The sequence below is a fragment of the Sorex fumeus genome, unplaced genomic scaffold, assembly GCF_029834395.1.
Source record: "Sorex fumeus unplaced genomic scaffold, SorFum_2.1 ptg000058l, whole genome shotgun sequence".
Taxonomy (NCBI): Eukaryota; Metazoa; Chordata; class Mammalia; order Eulipotyphla; family Soricidae; genus Sorex; species Sorex fumeus.
This window is the reverse complement of record NW_026606115.1, coordinates 19,014,826-19,038,919: the sequence shown is the minus strand read 5'-3', so window position 1 is coordinate 19,038,919 and position 24,094 is coordinate 19,014,826. Positions and strand designations below refer to the sequence as shown.

At 35.4% G+C, this 24,094-nt stretch overlaps 1 protein-coding gene across 2 annotated transcripts in view; it reads right to left on the bottom strand.

Moving 5' to 3' along the window:
* RBM41 (RNA binding motif protein 41) overlaps positions 1-24,094 on the bottom strand; it is a 68,154-nt gene that overhangs the window by 15,034 nt on the left and 29,026 nt on the right. For both annotated transcript variants that reach the window (XM_056125822.1, XM_056125823.1), the window contains one exon: positions 14,144-14,547. In XM_056125822.1, the coding sequence (XP_055981797.1) occupies positions 14,144-14,547 (404 nt within the window). The remainder of the gene's footprint in view (positions 1-14,143; positions 14,548-24,094) is intronic.

The window sequence follows — 24,094 nt, the reverse complement described above, 5'->3', positions numbered from 1 at the left end:
GATAAATATATTAGTGAAACAGAAAAACAGAAGTTCTACTTAATGATAGAGGATGAAGATCCTCCAGGTATCTCTCTGCAACACAGCATTGTTCTGTACGTTTTACACTTTATGTGAATGGTATTATATTACATGAATTCTTCTGTAACTACCTTAGCATTTAAAAATAAGTCTATTTTCAGGAGTTTGAGATTCAAGAAAAAAATGAGATTATATGGTTCACATATATCCACATCCAGTTTTTTCTATTAACATCTTATATTACAGTGGTACATTTGGTGAAATCGATGAACAACTATTGATATATAATTAATATCAATTGAAGTCCAGTTTAACTGAAGTTCACAGTTTAGATTTTCTTAGTTTACCCTAGTGTCCTTTTTCTATTTCTCCCACTCCCACAGGATATGATATTGTAGTGCATTTGGTTTTCATGTGTCTTTGGGCTACTCTTGGCTATAGCAGTTTCTTAGATTTTCCCTGTTTTTGATGAGCTTGACATTTGTGGAGTACTTTGTAGACATATCTTCTTGTCATTTTACTGGTGTTTATTGAATGTTTAGACTGGGATTTGGGGGTTAGAAGAAGACCCACAGAAGAACAGTGCAATGTTGATAACATCATATCCAACATATATGAATATGATAACCAGAATATTAACATGATTTATGATGTCACCCTTAATCACATGGTTGAAGCACTGTTACGAGATTTCTATACAGTAACATTACCCTTTTTTCCTGCCTTTCCATACCATACTCTATGCAAAGAATTAATCTCATTAGCTCAAAACTAAGTGGTAGGTATTTATACTCTATGTTAAAATTCCTCTGCATGGGATAGTTGTCACTTTCTCCCCATTTATTACTCAATCACTTTTTTGTATTGCTATGAACTCATGAATTTGGACTACAATCCAATATTTAATTTGTAGTTTCATCTTGAGTCACTGGAATCTCAGTTGGCTCCTGTGAGTGATTCTTTGATATACCCCAAACAATGTTAAAACTGAATTCTTACTGATGTCTTCAACTTTAAACCATTACCACATGGGCCATTTAGCTTCCACCCTTTTACTTATTTATTAATTCCAGCAATGAGAAATCTGGTTCCTATAATGTGCCACGTATTTGTTCAATTGAATCATTTCATTATATATCTCTATATATCAGTATACTGCTCACCAATATCCCCATGAAACACAACCTAATCATATAGGTCACTGTTTTGTGTAGCTCGTGTTTGCTTTGGTCTTCCAGGTGCCACACATATTCAAAGATAACTTAGGTCAGTACCTTTTTCCCAAAATCCCTTGCAGATTGCTTTATATATTTATAAAAGTTAATATTTTCTTTCACAGTTTGCATTCTTTGTTGGGCTCTCCAATCTCCTAAGTCAATGTTTAAGATTTATATAAAGTATAACTCTTCAAGCTATAAAATTTTATGAATTTTGACAAATGCAGATCTTGCACTCACCATTACAGGATAATAATGAATAATTTTATTGTTCTAAGAATTCCCTCTACTTCACCTATACACCTTTCCCTCCAATTCCCCCAAATTTCTAGCAACCATCGATCATTTACTATCTTTACAGTTTTGGTGCCCTGAATGTCTTATAATTGGAATCATGATATATGTATTCTTTTAAAACTGCTTATTTCACATAATATGTATTTGTTGTCCCTCAATGTCTTTTTGTAGCTCGATAACTACTTTGTGTTATCACTGAATTATATCCCATTGTACAGATGAAGCAAAGGTGAATATACCCATTCATCTATTGAAAAATGAGTTGATTGCTTTGAGGTTTTGCCAATTGTGAGTAAAACTGATATTCATGCTCTGGTTTTTGTGTGAAGTAATTCAAGTAGTCAAATCAACTGGGCAATTAACTCAGAGCACAATTACTAGATTGTATGTTAAAATGTTTAACATTTTAAGAGACTGCTAAACTGTCTTTCAAAGTTGTCTGATTTTGTTAAAAAAAAAAAACACTTCTTGTTGCTCATTGCATTCAACAGCATTTGGTACCGTCAATCAGCCATTTTATTATGTGTGTTATAGCATTTCACTATTGTTTCAAGGTTTCTGATAACAAATGAACTTCTCATCATGTTTAACATACACATGACTTCTTTGATGAGGTGCCTTCCATTTTCATTTTTAAATTATCATTCTCTTTCTATTAATAAGGATCAAGCAAATTAGCCCCTTCTTACAAATTCCCAGTGTTCTAATATTGCTTATTAAATTACTTACACAGACTACTCATTCACTTGTTTAAAAGCAAACTTGGCATATCTTTCTTGCATATTAAAATCGCTTCAAAATTATTACTGAAAAATACCGGTCACTATAAATAAGTGCTACTCTTTGTTTTTGGGGGGTGAGGGCACACCTCGCCCTATTCAGGCTTTATCCCTGACTCTGTTCAAGGGACTATATGTGGTGGTTATGTGTAAGGCTGTTATGTCTACAGCCTTATTCTTTATCTAGTGCTACTCTTTTATGTGTGTGGGGGGGGCACTTTTGGGTCACACTCAGTGGATTTTAGGGAATATTCCTACTTCTGTGTTCAGGAGTGATCCTTAGCAGTGCGCAGGGGACCATATGTGGTGCTGGGGGTCCAAACCTGGGTCAGCAACATGCAAAAAAAGAGCCATACGTCCTGTTCTATCTCCCTGGCCCCTCTCAGTGTTACTCTTTATGACACTTTTTAAAAAAGAATAAGTTAAGTCACCTGATTTACCAACAGTGTTAAATTTATGTGTTTTATATTTCACCTCTTTACTGGGGCGTATTGTAAAGAAAATTGCTGAAACAATATGCTTGCTAACCCTCAAGAGGTTTTAGATGGATAGGCTTACTCCCAGGGCAATTCAGGAATGTTAGTCAACTTCTAAACACCTTTCCAGCAGTGCTATGGGATTCACTGTCTTCAAGTCAAACTTCAACACATGTAAAGGACATTTTAGTTAGCTGTGTATATATGCAACTTTCCTGTTTGTTTACTGGCAAGTAGAGGATGTTCTTGGCTATTTAGGTTTTCTCATTTTTATACTGGGTTATTAATTATTATTACTACTGTTAAGTTTCTGTCCTTTAGTAGGTTTAATTTTTGCAACAATTTTCTTCCAGTCTGTGACTTCATTTGATTCCCTTAAAAGTATCTTTCACATAGCCAAAGTTTCTGATTCTAATAAATTCTTATTTACTGTTTTTTATTTCATATATCATGTTTTGATTACACCCACCAACTGCCGTGTAATTCCATCAACGGCCAAGATCCAGAGACTATAAAACCATGCTCCTCTTATTGTCTAGTTCTTGCTCTCAGAGACCCTGGCAGGCTACCGAGAGTATCCTGCCTGCATACATGCCCGACTGGGAACACCTGCAAAGGTGGTCAGAGGCTGCCTCAAAAGCCTCCGTCCCTCTCAGAGAGCCCAGCAAGCTACCGAGAGTATCCCGCCCGCACGGCAGAGCCTGGCAAGCTACCCGTGGTGTACTCGATACACCAAAAACAGTAACAATGATGGTCCTCATTCCCCTGACCCTGAAAGAGCCCCCAGTATGCCATCGGGCTACACTAGCACATGACAGGGATGAATGGAGATGCTGCTGGCGCCCGCTCCAGCAATCAATGAACAATGGGTTGATAGTGATAGTGATGTTTTGATGTTATATCTTTAGTGAATAATTGAACTCATGATCAACTTAGGCACACCTACCCCATCTGACCATCTCAAAGAAGTGCTTGAAATGGTAACTTCCCATGCTTTTTTTTCCTTGATATCCACAGTGAAGTTATCCAGTATTTGACTTTCTGACTTATTCTGCTTATATAATATCCTCCAATTCCATTCATGGTATTACAAATGACAATTTGTCATTTTTATGGGGAAATAATTTTACTAAAAACATATGGGAGTTAAGGGAAGGACAAAAAGAAACTAAAAGAAAGTTAGATTTCATCTTACAGATGAATGGTTACTCATTTTTTTTGAGTTTTTTATATTTTGATAGATGTAAAATATTTGTCTAGATACATTATTTTTGCATCTGGATTTCCAGTTGCCAGCACACAATTTGTCGAAAATCAAGTATCTTCTCCATTAAATTGCCTTTGCTTTTTTGTCAAAGATCAATTGACTGCATTTGTGTATTTCTGAAGTCTTGATTCTGTTCAATTCATCTATAGTTAAATGTCACTGATGGAGATGTATTCTGAGAAATGCATCATTAAACAACTTCATTGCTGTGCGAATGTCAGTGTGTGTTTATTTTCTAAATAGCACTTTTCAATTTTGCTGGGATAGCAATTCAGGAGCATATCTTGGAAGTGGAGCTGGGTCATCCATAATATCTTACTGCTCTTTGCTAAACTGACAGTGTGTGCTCACTGATAGGCTTGAAGGCCCTTTGGTTCTAAGTCAGATCAAAAAGTTTTAATTTGTAGTTTGCTTAATACTGCACCACCCGCCCCCCAGCGCAACTGCCATGCTGTTCTTAAAGCCTTTAAACCTTTAAAAGCTTTAAGGCTTTAAAGGTCAGGTCCTTGCATTCATGCTAGAATGAGGAGGCTTCATTTATACTGATGATTGCTCTGGCAAGTCATTTTTTTCCACCATCAGCTTAGTTTCTCCAAAACTTTCAGCTGCCCTTACGTCTGCATTTAAAGACCCACCACTCACTGTCACATTATGGAATATGCCACGATCCTGAATTATTTGAAGCACAAGCACTAGTGGTAAATTAAACAAAAAACACTTATTTTTTTAACATCTCAAACTTTGCTTTGTTTTGGTGATGGTCCTAATGGTGTAAGAGTGATATACTCTGTATCTGGTCTTTAAACTTCGTTAAGAGAAATTTCTTCATGTTTATTTCATATAAGTTTTTCATGAATGCTGTTGCTTTCACTCAATCAGATCCTTTAACAGTTTCTATTACTTTATTCTTCTTCAAATTGCAGTTATGCTGGAACGGGACATGCTTGACTGATGAGCAATAAACATCATGGATTTTCTGCTTTCTTAGTCCTTAATCACTTAATTTCATTTGCAGGTCAATTACTGAACATAACCTCTTACTGGCAATATTAGCAGTGGATTTTGTATGCTTAGGGGCCATGATAAAGAAAAGAGATTAAATCAAGGTTCAGAGAAATTTATGCTAACAAGAAATGCACGAAAGATGAGGAATAAGTTTGAGGTGCTGCTTGCATAAAATGCTATGACATTATGACAGCTTTGACTCACTAGGACATAGGAATTTGGGTATTGTCATTTTACATGTAGTTTATCATTGGTTAAAGTGTCAGCAGGCAGTACATGACAATTTATACTTTGTATAATCTTGAAGTTGTCTTTTTTTCTGGACGGGGGGGCATCCCAGCAGTTTTGAAGAGCCCTGGCCAGCAGCTAGCCAGGTTGTGCTGGGAATTGAACTCAAGGTTCAGTGAGCACCTCACATGAGCTTCAACCCAAACTGTCAATTCCTACAAACTTGTTCTTTCAGTTTTGTTCTGGATACTGTGAACCTTCTGTGTTTCCATATAAAGCTAGACTCAGTTTTTCCATATCCATAAAATAGCTTGCTAGGATATTATTTGGATTGTGTGGAAGCTACATATAAATCTGGGAAGAATTAACATATCATCAATTTTGTTTTCAAATCATAAACACAGGATTTCTCTTCACTTGTTTAGATCTCTGATTTTTCAAGAGGATTCATATTTTTCCTGCATACAGATATGTTTTGTTAAATTTATATCTAAGCATTTTACTCTTTTATGCTATTATTGTAAATAGCATGGTGTTTCCAATTTTATTTATTTATTTATTTGCCTTTTTGAGTCACACCCAGCAATGCAGAGGGGTTATTCCTGGCTCTGCACTCAGGAATCACTCCTGGTGGTGCTCGGGGGACCATATGGGATGCTGGGAATTGAACCCGGGTCAGACAAGGCAAATGCCCTACCTGCTGTACTATTACTACATCCCTGTTTCCAATTTTAATTTGAATTATTTCTTGGTATAAAAGAAAGCAAGTGACTTTTATATACTTCATATACTCCAACTATGCTATACTATTTCCAGGATTTGTTTTATACTGTTAATTTCTTTTGTCTACATAGCTGTACATGTTATATATGAACAAAGAAATTTGTATTTTTCCTTCTCAGTCTGTGCCTTTTACTTCTTTTTGTATTGAACTAACTAGCACTTGCAGGAAAATAATGAAAAGAAATGTGGGGAGGCATGCTTGCCTTGTTTCTGATCAAAGTAAAAGGTGTCTAGTTTCTTCCCACTAAGTGTGACATTAGCTATGGCATTTGATATATATCCTATATCAAGTCGAAGATGTTTCCAACAAGTTCTATCTTGTAAGAGGTTCTGTCTGAAAGGGCACTGGATTTTTGTCAAGTGCTTTTTCTACATCAATTGAAATGTATGATTATTTTCCTCTTTTGTCTGTTGATGTGGTAGGTTTCATTAGTTCCAATACTGATACCCAGAATAAAGCCTGCTTGATCATGATATATGAACATATTTCTACATGCTTAGTATTGATTTCTTAGTATTTTTATTTTTTGACTTACTTACAATATACTGATTTATCTATTATTTAGAATTCACCATGAGACATAATGGTTTATATTCATTACTACAATATCCTTATCTGGTTTGGGTTTTAAGCCAGGGATGGTAATATAAAATTAGAAACTATTTCTTTTGTTAAGCTTTAGTCATGCACTGCAGAGTGACATTAATGACAGTTCTATCAACAAAGCTGACAATTCCATCAACAATGAACTGCATACGTACCAGCAGTTAATTTATATAGCCTAGATGCGTAGTATGCTATACCAACTACTTTTGTATAAATCACCCTGCGATGTTTATATAGTGACAAAATCATCTAATTGTACATTTCTTAGAGCATACCTTTGTCATTAAGTGATGACCATTTTCTTGAAAAGCTTGTAGGAATGTGTATCATTTTCTATTATTCCCTTCCAGCTCTCTGAGCATATCACTGATGGTTCTTTTAATAATCTTTTTAGTGGCTTCTTAGAATTTGCAGTTTACCTTTACATATTAATAAAAGTTCATTTCAAGTACCACTGTACCACTTCAGATAGCACAGATATGCTGTAATAGTTATAAAAGACAAAGTCCCTCCTTCCTAACCCTATAACAAACTTGTCATTAATGCCACTTATTCATATGCTATAGTTACCTAATGTATTTCTTATTAAAGTTATTTCTTAGATAACCTGAAACAAGAAAATTAAATTTTTTCACTTTCATATATTTCTCATCTATTCTTTAAATTCCTTTACAAAGCTCTGACATTCTGACAATGTAATTTTCTTTCTGGAGAACTGCATTTTAAAAGACATTTCTCAAAAGGTTATAAAGTTCCTCAGTTTTCCTTTGTCTGATAAGGTTTTATTTTCCTTCTCTTTTGAAGAATTGTCCTTCTGAATTCTAGGAGTGTTTTTTTCCCAATCCTTTCAATATTTTACCGTACACATGAGAAAATATCCAATAATAATTCTTACTCTTGGTTCTTCATGGGTAGTTATTTTTTCTGGCTGTTTACAAAAATTTTTGTCTTCAATTTTCTGAGTTTGAAGGAATTTGAAACACAAATTTTAGACCATAATATACTTGGTGTTCTATGCTCCAATCCATATTTGTGATCTGGTGTCTGTCATTACCTTCAGGAAATCCTCCAGCCATTCTTTATTTCTTTAGTTCCTTTATCTTTTGTAATTCCAGTAATTTTTTGTTACATCTTTAAAAAAATTGTCCCATAATTATGGGATTATTTTCCATTTTTATAGTCTTTGTCTCCATATCCAGTTTGGGAAGTTTCCTCTGATGTGTTTTAAAGCTTATTGAGTTTTCACTTGGCTGTATCTTGTCAACTGACAAGCCTACCACATGCAGAATTTCTATGGGGTTTCTTCTGTTTGGTTTTGGGTCACACATGTATTTGAGGTTTACTCCTTTATCAGTGCTCTTTGGTTGTTTCCTACAGTGCTTGGTAAACCATGCTGTTCTAGAGACTGAACCTGGGCATCCCACATGCAAAACATGTGCTCTAGTTCATTCAACTATATCCCTAGCTCCTGTTACAGTGTTTTTCATTTAAAGCATCTTATTTTTTCTGAGTGTCTATCACTCTGCTTACATGACTCATCTCTTTTTAAGGCTGTATAATACTTCTAGTACACACTATAGTATATTAAACTTAATTACTTTAAAGCCCACACATGTAGTAACTCCCAAACCTGTGTCATATCTGAGTTTGATTCTGATTTTTTTTTCAGACAGGCTTTTGGCATGCTTTATACTTTTGTTTGTTTAAAGCCAGACATATTGTTTAAGGTATGGGGAATTGGTTTACACAGGATGTTAGGTTTTATGTCACTCTAGCAAGGAATTAGTCTGTGTTAAATATATGCTCTGATATTAGTGTCAAGAGATTTTTTCTTCTAATGTCCTTCCTTTTGTCTCACTTTTCTTTGTGTTTCCCAAAAAGTTTTTAATGGCGTTGAGTTTTCCAGGTCTTCCCTACAGGAATTACAGCTGAGATCCAGTTACCGTACTGAATGCCTGTTGACTGGGGTGATAGATGTGTGGTAAGGGTAAGCATTTTGTAAAATTGTAAGTCTCAGTATCTTTGTTTCCATGTGTCCTTAACCCTCAAAGTTTTTCACAGGTTTCCCCCACCCTTAATAGATGAGACAGTAAGGCGAGAAAGGCCTGGAATTGGATCATTTTCATTCTTCCACATAAGAAAAATGGATTCTGTGACATTGTTTTAGTTTCTGAGTTTCCTTTGTTAGGTATAAGCCTTTTAAAGTATATATATATATATATTTTTCATTTTCCTCAGTTTTTTTTAAAGAATGGTATGACAACTTCCATGCTCTTTTTCTCATGGCACCAAGCCAGATGTCAACAACCAGCTTTTAAATATACATTGCCAATTTTAACTGGTAACTCAATTTTACTCATTTTCTCTGCTGTATAATATTCTATTTATGAATATATATCTCTCTATACAACCCATGCTTAACCCATTTATTCATTCACTGGCATATGAACATGCATGTTATTAAAATACTACAACAAATGAGCATTCCTATAACACCTCCTAGTATGCATGTATAAGTTTTTCTAGGCTAGATATTTAGGTAGGTGTAGAACTGCTAGCAAAGTTTATTAACAGGTACCATTTTTACTATATGTTGCCACAATGTTCTCAAAAGGGGTTGCTCTTCACCTGTTAGAATGGCACATACCAAAAAGTCTTGAGAGTCAGTGTTGGCAGGGTGCAGTGAAAAAGGAACACTTATCAACTATTGGTGAAAATGTCATCTTTCTATAAAGGCTCAGCATTTATGGAAGGCAATATGGAGATATATATATATATACACACACACACACAACTCTGTAATACTACTTCTTACTACCTATCCTCCAAACACAAAAAGATTAATTAGAAAAGATAATCACACCTATGTTCATTGCTGCACTTAGGGCAGTAGCCCTGATATGGAACCAACCCAAATGGCCCACTTTGATGAACAGATCAAAAAATTGTGGTATATATACACAATTGAATATTATGCAGCTCTAAGAATAAAATTATGAGGCAACATGGATGGGACTAGAGGATATCATACTGAGTGAAGTCAGAAGGAAAGGGACAGGTAGAGAATGATCTCTCTCATATGTGGGAGTTAAAGATACACAAAGTAGCAACAAAGAGCCAAAGGCAATCCAGTAATAGAACTAATAATAGAATTAATCGAGTTCCTTCTCTATATACTGGGGTGAAGGGTGACCTAGGCATTCCCCACGCCCCCATTTACTACATTGCCTTTCCACATCCAGTTATTTTACATACTTCAGATAAGTGAAATCATTCTGTGTTTGCTTATGCATTACTTTACTCAACATTTCTTACAATTTCATGCAGGTTTCAACAAATCGTATGATCTAGTTGTTCCTTATAGCTACACAGTATTCTATTGTTTATATATGCCATGTCTTCATAATTCATTCCACTAGGTTTATTCCATATCTCAGCTACTGTACTAAGTGCTGCAATGAACAATGGTGTGCATTCGCTTTTTGAATTAATGTTTTTGCATCCTGGGGGTAGACAGCTAAAAGTGGAATTGCTGGGTCATGTGGGAGCTCAATTCTAAGTTTACTGAAAACTCTTCATAATATTTTCCACAGGGGTTTAACCAGACAACATTCCCACAAGCAGCATATGAGAGTTCCTTTTTACCACATCCCTTCCAACAAGATTATTCTATTTTTGATGTGTGCCATTGTCACTGGTTTGAGATGGTATCTCATTGTTGTCTTGATTTGAATTTCCCTAATGGAAAGTGAAGATAAGCATTTTTTCATGCTCATCTATTCAACAATCACCTGTTGTCCTCTGAGAAGTGTCTGCTCATTTCCTCTCCCCATTTGTTGATAGGGTTTTTGGATGTTTCATTGATGTTGTTGCTGCTGCTGCTGCTGCTGCTGATGATGATCTTTGTGAATACTTTATATATCCTGGATATCATCCTTTATCTGATGTGTTGAATACAAACATTTCCCTCTTCAGTTAGCAGTCTTGTAATTTTAGTCCATGTTTCTTTCTTTCTTTTTGGGCTACACCTGGCAGGGCTCAGGTGACCATATATGGTGCTGGGGATCAAACCCATTTTAGCTAAATGCAGGCTTACCTCCTATGCTATAGCTCTAGCCCAACTTATGTTTCTTTTGCCATGCAGAATCTCTTTAATCTGACATAGTCCCATTTGTTTACTTTTAATTCTGCTGCCTTTGCCAATGGCACCATATCATTGAAGGTGCCTTTGAGGCCCAACTCTTGGAGCATTCTGACTATATTTTCCTCAATGTATGTTACAGTTTCCAGTCAGATTTCAAGGTCTTTAGTCCACTTTGTACTGACTTTTGTGTAAGGTGTGAGCTATGGATCCCACTTTACTCTTTTACACGTGGTTATCAAGTTTTCCCATTACCATTTGTTGAAGAGGCTATCTTTATTCCATATCATGTTCAGCTCCTCTGTCGAAAATTAGCCATCCACATATATGGTGATTTGACCTTGGGTATTCAATTCTGACCCAGTAGAGAGCCTATGCTGTTTATTCCAGTACCATGCTGTTTTGATTACTAAAGCTTTGTATTAAAGTCATAAATTAGGTAATGACATACACCCCAGTTTCTTATTTTTTGAAAATATTTCTTTAAAATTACTCAAAAAAGCACAAAGTACCAAAAATACTGATAGTCTGTCTACATTAAAATAAGAATTCTACTTAAATAAAGAGGAAACAATTCTAAAAAGATAACAATGGAAAAATACAACTGCAAAATAAAGAATAATAAGGGTTTCTATCTAAAAGTCTGAAGTTATATGTATATATAATATAAAAATACTATACAATCAGATAATAGGTAAAGAAATGGAGCAAGCAATTCACATAAGGTTACTTAATAAATACATGCACAGATATATCTTCAATAGAAATCAGGAAAAGTGCAAATTTAAAACAATGAGATATCTTTCAAACAGTTTGTAATACAACAAAATCTCAGCAAGAATGTGAAAGAGATTTTTTGAAATTCTGCCCATTCAAAGTTGAAAATATACATACCCAACATCACAGTATCAATCTTGGGTATGTAGCATAGATCAGAGATTCTTAAAATGTCACATTCAGACCAGTAGTAGAAGCCTCTCCTGGGAATTTCTTGGAAATATAAATTCTCAAGTTCTACTCCAAATCTACTAAAACAAAATAGCTTCTGGATGCAGAGTCAATAATCTGTGTTTTAACAAACCTACCAGGTAATTCTGGTGCACACTAATATTTGAGAACCACTGTAGTAGAGAAATATTGCCACATTTTTTTACAGAGATGTATAGTAAGTAAGAAACACATTTTACATTCTGGCTCACAAATAGGTTACACATGCACAAACACAGGAGTAAAATAAAAGTTGCTTAACAATAATTTGAGTCAGAGATTTAGCTCAGAGGTAGCCTGAGACACTAGGATCATTCCATGGCACAACCAAAAGAGAAAAAAGAAAAAGGAAAGAAAAAAAGAAAAAGAACAAAGCAATTACTCTTAGTTCATGAAATGCAATTTTATATTCTTCATTACATTCTTTTCATTTCATTAAAATGCTATTTATGAAATATTTAAAAACTGCATTAAGGGACTGAAGAGATAGTACAGTGGGTAGGGTGCTCATCTCTCTTGAATACAGATGATCTAAGTTTGATCATTGGCACCCATTTGATTTCCCGAGGCTGTCAGGAGTGAGCCCTGAGCACTGCTGGGTGTGGCCAAAAAGAAAAAAGAACTAAAAAATCACAATAACTGCAGTATGAAAAAATGTCCTAGAGTAACTCTTAAACACAAGCAACTGAAGATATATACAGTAAATTATATTACAGAATTGTCTATAAATGGCAAAAAATGAAAAGAAAGAATTTTCAGGAGAATGGATAAATGAATTATAGTACAACTGAACACTATATAATTGCTTGTAACAACAGGAATCAACATCAAAAACATACACATTCAGTAAAAAAGGCAAGTTATAAAAGGATATGTAGAGTGTGCTAGCTATATATTATTAAACACAATACTATAGTTATATATAACATATGTACACACATATAAAATATATATAAATACATCAAAAGATGTTACTAATTTACTGATATAAATAATAAAAATATAAAAACATGTATCATGCATGGGACTAAAAACAAAATCTGGATAGTAGTTACCTCTGGAAAAGAGAAAGGGAAATAAGATTGGTGAGGATATATGGAAATCTTTGGGTCTCTCAAAGGTATTATTATTCTTAAATTAAGCAATTATGGACACTACTAAGAATGTTAAGATTTCTGGCTGACTTAAGAATTTTCTATATCATTCTCTATAAATTTTTGTATATTAGTAATATTTAGTAATTAGTAAAAAAATACCTCAAAGTACCCTTGAACTAACAACAATATATATTAGAAATGCACCCATTCAAAGGAAATAGCTTTTTAGTTGGGTGGGTGGAGGCACACCCAGCTGTACCCAGGGCTTACTCCTGGCTCTGAGCTCAGGGATCACTCCTGACAGAGCTTGGGGGAATCATATGGGGTGCCACAGATCAAAGCTGGACAGGCTACATGCAAAGAAAGTGCCCTACCTGCTCCAGCAACTCAAAGAAAATAGTTTTAATATCCTTTATCTACAACGCCCCTTATGAAAAAATTCAGAAATATCTAGAAGCTAATATTATTTTCTTTCAGGTTTTGCACTTTAAATTATATGCAACAATATATGCTCCAAATGCTTCTGTTGCTTCTCTGGGTGATATAATAAAATTTTCAATTCTGGTTGTAACATATACCATGATTGTGCAAAAAAAATGATTTGAATAATAAAATAAGTTCTCTACAATCCTACTTAGTTGGTCAATTTTTCAAGGCTTACTTAAGCCATATTTCATATTGGGGCTGAAGAGAGTACAATCCCTGATACCCTCATTTCTGTCAGAAGTGAACCTTGAACATCAGGAGTAAGTCCCAAACACAGCCAGGTGTGACCCTACCCCAAAAAATGTATTTCATATGAAAGCCAGGTAGAACACTAACATCAGAAAAATTATGTTGTAAGCCCTATCAATACTTAATTATTGATATATTCCAGATGTACCATAGCTACTACATATGGTGAATTTATGAATAAACCTTTAATGTATTACCAGCCTAGGAAACTGGAAGCTCCTTTTCTTTCAGTGTATGGCTTGTAGTTTCATGCATTTGGTTTTCATCAAGATTTCTTTAGAAATGCTAAGGGTAACTTAGGAAAGGAGAAAACTACAAGGTATATCATAGAAATACGCTACTTATATAGTATGCAGATAATGAAGTTAAGATTAAGGAAAAACACAGTCATGGTGCCAATGGCATGATTCTTTGGTATATTAAAGCTAATTTAAAAGTATTACTATAGGTAAAGGTAAATAAAAATGAAAACAACCCAGTTTTTTTCCTGGTTTAGCCTATACCTTGTTTGGCTCCCCTGGATTATATGAAGAAAACATGGGAATTTTTCGGATCTCCTCCTCTGACAAACGATTTCTCTGGATCTCATCTTCTGGGACAAATTCTATTGGCTGCGTCAGCTTCTTAGGCCCAGTCCAACACTGCTCAGGTGATTTATCAATAACTTTTGCCACATGAAGACTGGGACCTTTACCCTGTGCTGCCTGTTTTCCCTGGTCCTGGAGTAATGACGGGATCTCAGCTGTGCCACTATCTCCCACTGATGTAGCTGAGACCAGTGAGTGGGAAGCAAAGGGTTCACCTCTCATAAGTTGGAACTCTTCAAGACGTTTTTTCATTATCATCTCTTGGTAAAAATTTTCCAGGTTGTTCATGGGATCACCTTTGTTCTTCTTTTGGGGTTCATCTGGATCAAGACAAAGAAATAGGGAAGTTCTACAAAGCCTACCAAAACATCCTTTGACAAATTAATAGAAATTAAATCTTGAGTATCTGGAGGGGCAGGTGCTTATAAACCATGACAAATGACAATCATATAAAGCTATTTTAGCATAGAGCATTTCAAGCAGGGCCAGGACTTCAGTGAAGCAAGTGAGGCACATAAGGGTATAAAATTTAAGGAGGTGTTCACTAGAAGGGCCATGCAGAACATGCACCTCTAACTGATATGGACATTAAAAAATGCAACCAGATGGCATTATCACGCTTCACAAAATTAGTAACTTCTTAGTATCAGGTAATACTGAGTTCATTTTCAAATGCCTCCAGTGATTTAAAAGACAATCTCATTTACATTTGGTTGTTGAATCAATGCAGAAATAAACTTGCCTTTGGCTTATACCTGTTGTCTTTCATTTTAAAAACAATGTCACTTCTTTCCTGCTTCTCCAACTTATTTTCCCCCATCTTAATGATTTTTACAAGGGAAACTATCTTGTTTGTTCAAATACATTGAATCAATTATTCCTCATGGAATGGTTTAAGTTGTTCCTTACAGTAAGGAAGTTGTCACTCTGGATCAGGACTATGAGCTGAACAGAGGTAAATTGACATGCACAATATCCTATCAAGTACAGTATTGTAAACCACAGTTTCTCAAATGGCGAAGAAAAATAAAAAGAACAAAGTCCTTGCTATAGAGGAAGGCTGAATGGGGAAGATGGGAAACTGGGGACATTGGTGAAAGAAAGCGGTCTCTGGTGAAGGGATTGGTATTGGAACATTGAAGGCTGAAATTCAATTATGAACAACTTTCTTGTAACTTTATAATTTACAGTGATTCAATTAATATTTTTAATAAAAGTTCCTCAATTTCCTTTAGTTCTTATAAATCAGTAGTTGAATCTACAACTACACTATCTAATACACTATCCACTGGTTTCACACATATCCATTTAAACTGACTTTTAATATATGTTTCTTAGTTAAACTAGTGACATCATGAGTGATCAAAAGTCATATATGCCTTTTCCCCTAGCATGTAGAGAAGATGTAGAGAAGGGAGCACCAAATAAAGGGTGTTGGGAGGATCCTCCCAGGATGGGAAAAGCATGCTGAAAGTATACTATAGACCAAACATGATGGCCACTCAATGCCTCTTTTGCAAACAACAACACCCAAAAGGAGAGAGAGAACAGAGGGGAATGCCCTACCACAGAGGCAGAGTGCGATGGGGGGGATGGGGGTGGGAGGGATACTGGGATCCATGGTGGTGGGAAATGGGCACTGGTGGAGGGATGGGTATTTGATCATTGTATAATTGAAACCCAAACACAAAATTTGTAACTCTACAACTGTACCTCATGGTGTCTCACTAATAAAAATTTTAAATATATATAAAATAAAGAATTTAAAAAGTCATATACGTGATATTATATTAGAAAGACTAGAAAAAGGACCATTTACATCACTGCAGAAAGTTTCACAGGGTAATTAGCACAGCATTTCTCAACTGTGGATGACCATCAAGCTATGTCAAGGGAGCTGCAAGTAAAAACTGCATGAATGAGAGTGCCACAGCACAAGACTAGAAGGCCAGGAGGGCCACAGACAGAAAACAAGGTTGCAAGCAGACCAACATTAGAAAAGGATTTAGAAACTCTGATTTAGGAGTTTAGATTCAAGTTCAATCCTTCATAGGTAGGTATGTGCATCCTCTAAACAGCATGTCTTGAGAAACTGTGTTTCTGGTGGTGTCAATTTTAGTGAAGGTGAAAATCAGTGAATTCATGGGATGTTAGTCCAATCACTCCACTATGCAGCTTTCCTATTTAGCTTTAACCTAATTCATTTCGCATCCACTGATGAATACTGCCAAGATTTGTTAAGTTATTGAGAGCTGTAAGTTTCCCTAATTATATTATATCTTTGGCATTTGCTATCAGGAATTCTAGAATGTACTTAACCATCATCACCTATTCAGTTCCCCTATATAATGTTCAGAAACAAAAAGCAGGAAAAATGTTTGATCTTTTCCAATTACTTTCTAACTATGAGAGTAAAGAGTTTGTATGTTAGAAATACCCAAAGGAAACCGGTAACAATTATATTGGTCTAATCAAGATAGTGCTTGTTTTCAAACATTTGATGTGTATTAAGTGTAGACATCATTTTCTTTGGAGGTCAGATAGCTTCAAACTTCTGGTGCAGCAAGATATCTCAGATTTATCCTGAATATATCCTGACTCAAACTTGGCATGTTTTTCCAAAATCCTCTGGCTCCTTATAATGTGAAATAATATTTGGAAGCCAAAGTGTGGTCCTAGGTCTGTTTACTGTTGCTGAGTGGCCAATGTCTACAGGCCTTTTCAGTAGACAAAAGCTGGGTATTTTTAAGAGAAAAAAGAATTAAATTCAGAAATATTTTATTTCAAATTTAAAATTACAAGGTTTTCTCACATTTCCTCAATTTAGACTTGTATTTCTTTACACATACACTTAGAATATTACCTTCTACCGATTCTTTTACCATTAACATACTTAAATAATTTTAAAAGATCAATAATACTATGATTGTCAATAGTACAAATATTAAACATGTTCCTATTTCTTTGAAGTTACTTTGTCCTTAAAAAATATTGCCTTAATACCCATCTGATAAGAGGTTGATATCAAGGCACTGGTTGAACTCTACAGAAGAAAACATCCAACCCCATCAAAAAATGGGGCAAAGAAATAAACAGAAACTTTCTAAGGGAAGAAATATGAATGTTTAAAAGGCACATGAGAAAATGCTCTTTATCACTAATAATCAGAGAGATGAAGATCAAAACAACTATGAGATACCACCTCACACCATAGAGACTGGCAAACATCCAAAAGAACAAAAGCAACAGGTGTTGGTGTGGATGTGGAAAGGGACCCTCCTACACAGCTGGTGGGAATGCCACGGGCTCAGCCCTTTTGGAAAACAGTATGGACACTTCTCAAAAAATTAGAAATTGAGCTCCCATTTGATCCAGCAATACCACTCCTGGGAATATATTCTGGAGAGGGGAAAAAAGTATAGTCGAAATGACATCTGCACTTGTATGTTCATTGCAGCACTGTTTACAATAGCCAGAATCTGGAAAAAACCTGAGTGCCCGAGAACAGAAGACTGGTTAAAGAAACTGGTACATCTACACAATGGAATACTATGCAGCTGTTAGAAAAGATGAAGTCATGAACTTTGCATATAAGTGGATCAACATGGAAAGTATCATACTAAGTGAAATGAGTCAGAAAGAGAGAGACAGACATAGAAAGATTGCACTCATCTGTGAAATATAAAGTAACAGAATGGGAGACGAACACCCAAGAATAGTAGAGATAAGTACCAGGATGTTTGGTCCATGGCTTGGAAACTGGCCTCACATGCTGGGGGAAAAGGCAGCTCAGATAGAGAAGGGAACACCAAGTAAAGTGTGGTTGGAGGACCCGCTCAGGATGGGAGATGCGTGCTGAAAGTAGATTACAGATAGAACACAGTGGCCACTCAATACCTCTATTGCAAACCACAACACCAAAAAGGAGAGAGAGAACAAAAGGGAATGCCCTGACACAGAGGTGGGATGGGGTGGGGGGTTAGGGTAGGGGGGGTGGGAGGTAAACTGGGATCATCGGTGGTAGAGAATGGGCACTGGTGGAGGAATGGGTACTCGAGTATTATATGACTGAAACACAAGCACGAAAATACATAAATTTGTAACTATACCTCATGGTTATTCACTAATAAAATTTTTAAAAAAAATATTGCCTTAGGCCCAAGGATGTGGTTCAGTTGTAGAGTGCATGCCTTATACATGTGAGGCCCTGAGTTAAATTCCTTGCACACACCACACACACATATGCATATGTATATATACTCCACTAAAACTGTACAAGTATTATTTTAAAGTCACTTTGTTTTCTCTGTATGGTTATATTACCAATCTTATTTATAGTTAAGTTCATTTGTTTTACCTTGTTATCAACATATGGACTGACACTTTTCCTTTTTGAAATTACATAAAACACTTATATGGTTTAAAGTCAAAACTCTCACAAAGTACATTCACAGAATTCATACTCCCATATCTATCTCCATTATCCCAATCATTTCCTTTCCTATAATCAATAATTGTTATTAGATTTGTGATTTATGATTCCATTGTTTTATTCTATTGAAAATTTAAGCAAATGGGCACATTTTCCACAAATATACGTGTATATACATCTCCCACATAAATTGTAAACTACTATAAATACTATTCTACAACTTTGTACTTGATAAAAAATCTTGATAATAACTCCAAATTAACATATAGAGGTCTTTCCCTTTCTTCTTATAAAGTAAAAGTAAAGTAAAGGCCCTCCCGTTGTTCGTCGATTTGCTAGAGCGGGCCCAGTAACGTCTCCATTGGAGACTTTGTTGTTACTGTTTTAGGCATATCGAATATGTCACGGGGAGCTTGCCAGGCTCTGCCATGCGGGCGAGATACTCTCGGTAGCTTGCCGGGCTCTCCGAGAGGGGCGGAGGAATCGAACTCGGGTCGGCCATGTTGGCTGCATGCAAGACAAACGCCCTACCACTGTGCTATCGCTCTTCTTATATAACAGTGAATATAATAGACCACTATATAGATATGCCACAGTCTAGGCAAATAATTCCCTACTGAAACACACTGAAATTCCATTTCATGTTTGTGTTTTGCGGTTATAAAAAATTATCTGACAAATAGCCTTGTATATAAAGGACCTTTTCTTTCTTTCCAGTATATCTTTATAAGAGATTCCAAGATGTGACATTGCTGAGATAAATAACAAATGTGTATGCAATTTTTCTACATACCTCTAAATTCCACATTTCCTCAAGTAAGTTATAAGAATATTTATGGAAGGATATCTTACGTCTCCAAAAGCATTATGAAGGAAAATAGTGTCAAATTACACTTCATTAAGATAAAAACAAAATATAGATAGAAAAGTCAAAGAGCAAGAAAAAGTGATATAGAAACTATGATAAAGAATACAAACAACTGTTAGGGAAACGAGCAAAAGATTAGTTACACAAGGATAGTACATATATATAAAGTAACTCCACCCATTAAAATTAAAGTAAATGCTAAGAAGGGAAAGAAATACTAATAGAGAACTGCTATATCAGCAAAAAAAATCAGAAGATTGTTAATACAAAATCTGTGAGAGTACAGAGCACATGGACTCCCTAAATTTTTGATGGTGGGAATGTGCAGCCATGATGTGACCAATTGATGTTGAATTTATGACCATAAAATGACCCATGAATTCTAATCCTAAATACATACCTTACAAAAAATGAGACATATGTGCATCTGTATACACGATAAGAATGGTGCTTAGATCAGTGCCATTTATAATAATCTAAAACTAGCATAACTACAAATCCATCTAGCAGGAACCAATTATAAAATTAGTAGTTAATTTATATCATAAAATACTATACTGCAAGGAAAGTGAATAAGTTTCAGCTACTATATGATGAAGTGGATGAACATACACAATAAACAGAATTTACTCAGTAACTACTATGATATTAGTATACCCCAATAAGTAAAACAAAGATCACTATATTCATCAAGAAAAGAGGTATGTTAGAAGGATATAAGTACTTTGAAAAAGAAAAAATATAACAGGTTAAGGGATGATCAGAAGGTTAGTGGTAATACACCTGTTGCAATTTTAACCTTGATTTGGGTAGGTCTCATTTAAAAAGTGTCATTTCAAAGACGAAATATGAAAATGAAGTAAATTATCATATTAATATTAGAGTGAGGGCACCAAAATGGGAGTATGTCTCAAAAAATTAAAAACTTTGGAAATCATACAAGTATTAGCAGTCTTCTTGTAGAAGAAAGCTGATAAAACACAAATATCTGGAAATTAAACAATATATGCCCTAAATATCCATCATTCATAGAACTTATATAGGAAAAATTTAAAATCCTCAACTAAATGCAAATACACAATGTCAAGACTTATGGCTAAAACTAAAACAATGCCCAGAGACCAATGTGTAGCTTTAAATACCTGTAGAAGAAAAAAAAGAGAGAATGCTTTTCAAAATAAAAACTAAGCTTCCAGCTTAGGAAGCTAGGAAAAGAACAAACAGAAATCAGAAGCAAGCAGAAGAGAAACAGACCAACAAAAAATAGAAACACCTAACAGAACAATGAAAGCAAAAGCTGCTACTTTGAAAAGGCTAACAAAATGGTAAACCCTTAGTTTACTTTAAGAAAATAAGAAAAGACAGAAAAATGAATAAAATATAACTATGAGAGCTTGTCTACAGAATGGACTTAACAGGGCAGTGAGATATGGAGAGGGTGGAAAGTGAGATGGTGGGGAGAGGATAAAGGGGTAATCCAGGGACAATATAGAAGGGAAATGGGCACTACAGTGCAAGGTATGGTGTTGAAACGTGGTATGCATAAAACATACCATTGACAATATTGTAAAATTGTAAATCACAGTGGCTAACATAAAATTTTATAAAATACAATCAAATAGGTTTCTGACCCTATAGAAATGAAAATATTTATAGAGGCAGGCAGGGAATGGGAGGTGGGGGGTGATGGAAGGGGACCTGGGTACCATGGTGCTGGGAAATGTAAACCGATGGAGAGATGGGTGTTGGAATACTGTATCACTAAAATTTAATCATGAACAGCTTTGTAAGGGTCTATCTCACACTGATTCAAAAAAGTTAAATAATATGTTTAACTTCGTTTTAACGTTTAATTAAATGTTAAATTTCAAAAAGGAAATGGAAATATTTTAATAGAATGTTATAAAATACTTAAGAGTAACAAATTAGAAAAATTTTGCGAATGAGTGAACCCCTTACAAAGATACAAATCATCAAAGCAGACTCAGTAAGCACTAATATGTTTGCAAATATAATTCAACAGGCCAGAGTGCATGCACCATTTGTGTGTGTGCCCAGGATATGAGTTGGCACTGCAGGATCTGAGTACCACTGGGAATCCCAAGCAGGAAGTAGACTATGAGCACTGCCGTGTGTGGCCCCAAAACAAAACAAAAAAAGAGAGACCTCACAAGCAAAGAAAAATATAGACCAATATCCCACATGAATAAAGATATCAACATCTTTAATGAAGTATCAGCATGCATAATACAGAATTTTTTTAATGAATCACCATGAGATACAGTTATAGACTTTTTCGTGATTCCATGATTACATTTCAATCAATGTTCGAGTACCCATCTCTCCACCAGTGCCCATTCTCCACCACCAATGTTCCCAGTGTCCCTCCTACCACCCCGACCCCTTTCCAACCTCTGCCTCTGTGGCAGACACATTCCCTCTTTCTCTCCCCTTTTGGTGTTATGCACTAAGCAGCCATCATGTTTGGTCCATAGTCTACTTTCAGTCCACATCTACGTAAAAGAAGAAAACCGAATGGCCAAAAGGTATATGAAAAAATGCTCTTCATCACTAATCATCACAGAGATGCAGATCAAAACAACAATGAAATATCATCTCACAGCAGAGTCTGGCACACATCCAAAAGAACAAAAGTAAAGGGTGTTGGCGTGGATGTGAGGAGAAAGGGACCCTCCCTTACTGCTGGTGGGAATGCCAACTGGTCCAGTGTTTTTGGAAAACAATATGGACATTTCTCAAAAAACTAGAAATTGAGCTCCTGTTTGACTCAGCAATACCACTTCTGGGAATGTATCCCAGAGAGGCAAAAAAGTTCAGTAGAAATGACATCTGCACTTGTATGTTTATTGCAGCAAAATTTATTTTTGCTTTTGGGGTCACACCCAGCGATGCTCAGGGGTTATTCCTGGCTCTACACTCAGGAATCATTCCTAGCGGTACTTGGGAGACCATGTGGGATGGTGGGGATTGAACCTTAGTTGGCCACATGCAAGGCAAACACCCTACCCGCTGTACTATCGCTCCAGCCCCTAAATAGAGAAATTTTATAAAAGATGGTTACATGCATATTAATGTATTTGTTCATCCCAGGATCTAATGGTTAGTCTGACACATACAAATCAGTAAATATATCACATAAAGAGATCAAAGCCTTAAACCGGTGACCAACACAGTAGTGACCAAAAATGCATTTAACAAAATCTAACACCCATTTATGATAAAAACAAAACAAAGAACTCTTACTAGCCAAGAAAAAAGAGAATGTCCTCAACTTACATATGGCAAGGTTGAAAATGGTTCTCTCAAAGGTGCCTACAACCTAATCCCTGGAATCTATAAAAATGTTTCATGAAAATGGTTCTCTCAAAGGTGCCTACAACCTAATCCCTGGAATCTATAAAATGTTTCATGGTAAAACAGACTCTGTAGATGTGGTTCCATTGATAGGGAGACTATACTGGATTGATTACTCAAGTACATACAACATAATCACAGGATCCTTGAAGGAGGCAGGAGGGTCAGATACAGAACAAGGTGTTTAGTAATAGAAACAGAGAGGAATAGTTTAAGAAAGAGGACATGAGCCAAGCAATGTCCATGGCTTTTAGAAGCTGAAAAGGATCCCTCAAAGATCTCCAGAAGGAATGCAACCCTGTGGACAGGTTGTTTTAGAACTTATCTCTAAGACTGTAAGTGAAAAAAATTGTTGCTTTAAACCACTAAATTTATAGTAGTTAAGCACCACAGGAAAATAAAATACTGTAAAGGAACATGTATTAGAAATTCACAGCTCAAATTATAGTTTATGGTTAAGAACTGTATGCTTTCCCACTAAGACTGGAGAGTAAGAATATCTACTCTCTCCATTTCCATTCAACATTTTACTGAGGACTCCAGATAGTGATTTCAAGGAATGGCAAGGAGGAGGGTGGAGGTATTGAGATTGTAAAGGAGGGAATAAAACTGTCTTTATTCATAGGCAACATGACTTTCCAGCAAAAAATTCCTAAGATATTTGCAGTAAAACTACTGGAACTAACAAAAGAGTTTACTCATTGAATATAAGGTTAATATACATTAATTATAACCTTTATATAGTTTCATGGTACAGTCCAAAAGTGAATTAAGAAAAACAATTATGCTCACAAAAGCATCAAGATAAATTAAAAATCTAGAAACAAAAGTGTAAGATTCATAAAAAAAATTACAAAATACTGCTTAAATTTAAAAAAGGATCCAAATACATGAAGAACCATTCCATATTTGTGGATTAAAATATTCAAAAATAAAATGACAATTTTCTCAACATGATTTACAGATTCAATGTAATTCTTAATATATTCCAGTAGGCTTGTTTTCAGGTGTTTTTTTTGTAGAACATTTGGCAAGCTTCTTCTAAAATTTACATGTAAACACAAAATACTTTGTATAGTCAAAGCAAATTTGTAAAGAACACAGTTGGAAGTTAGCAGGGCCATACTATGTGATTCCAAAAATATTATGAGAGCAAAGATACTCTGAACTTAACGACAAGCAAATATATTAA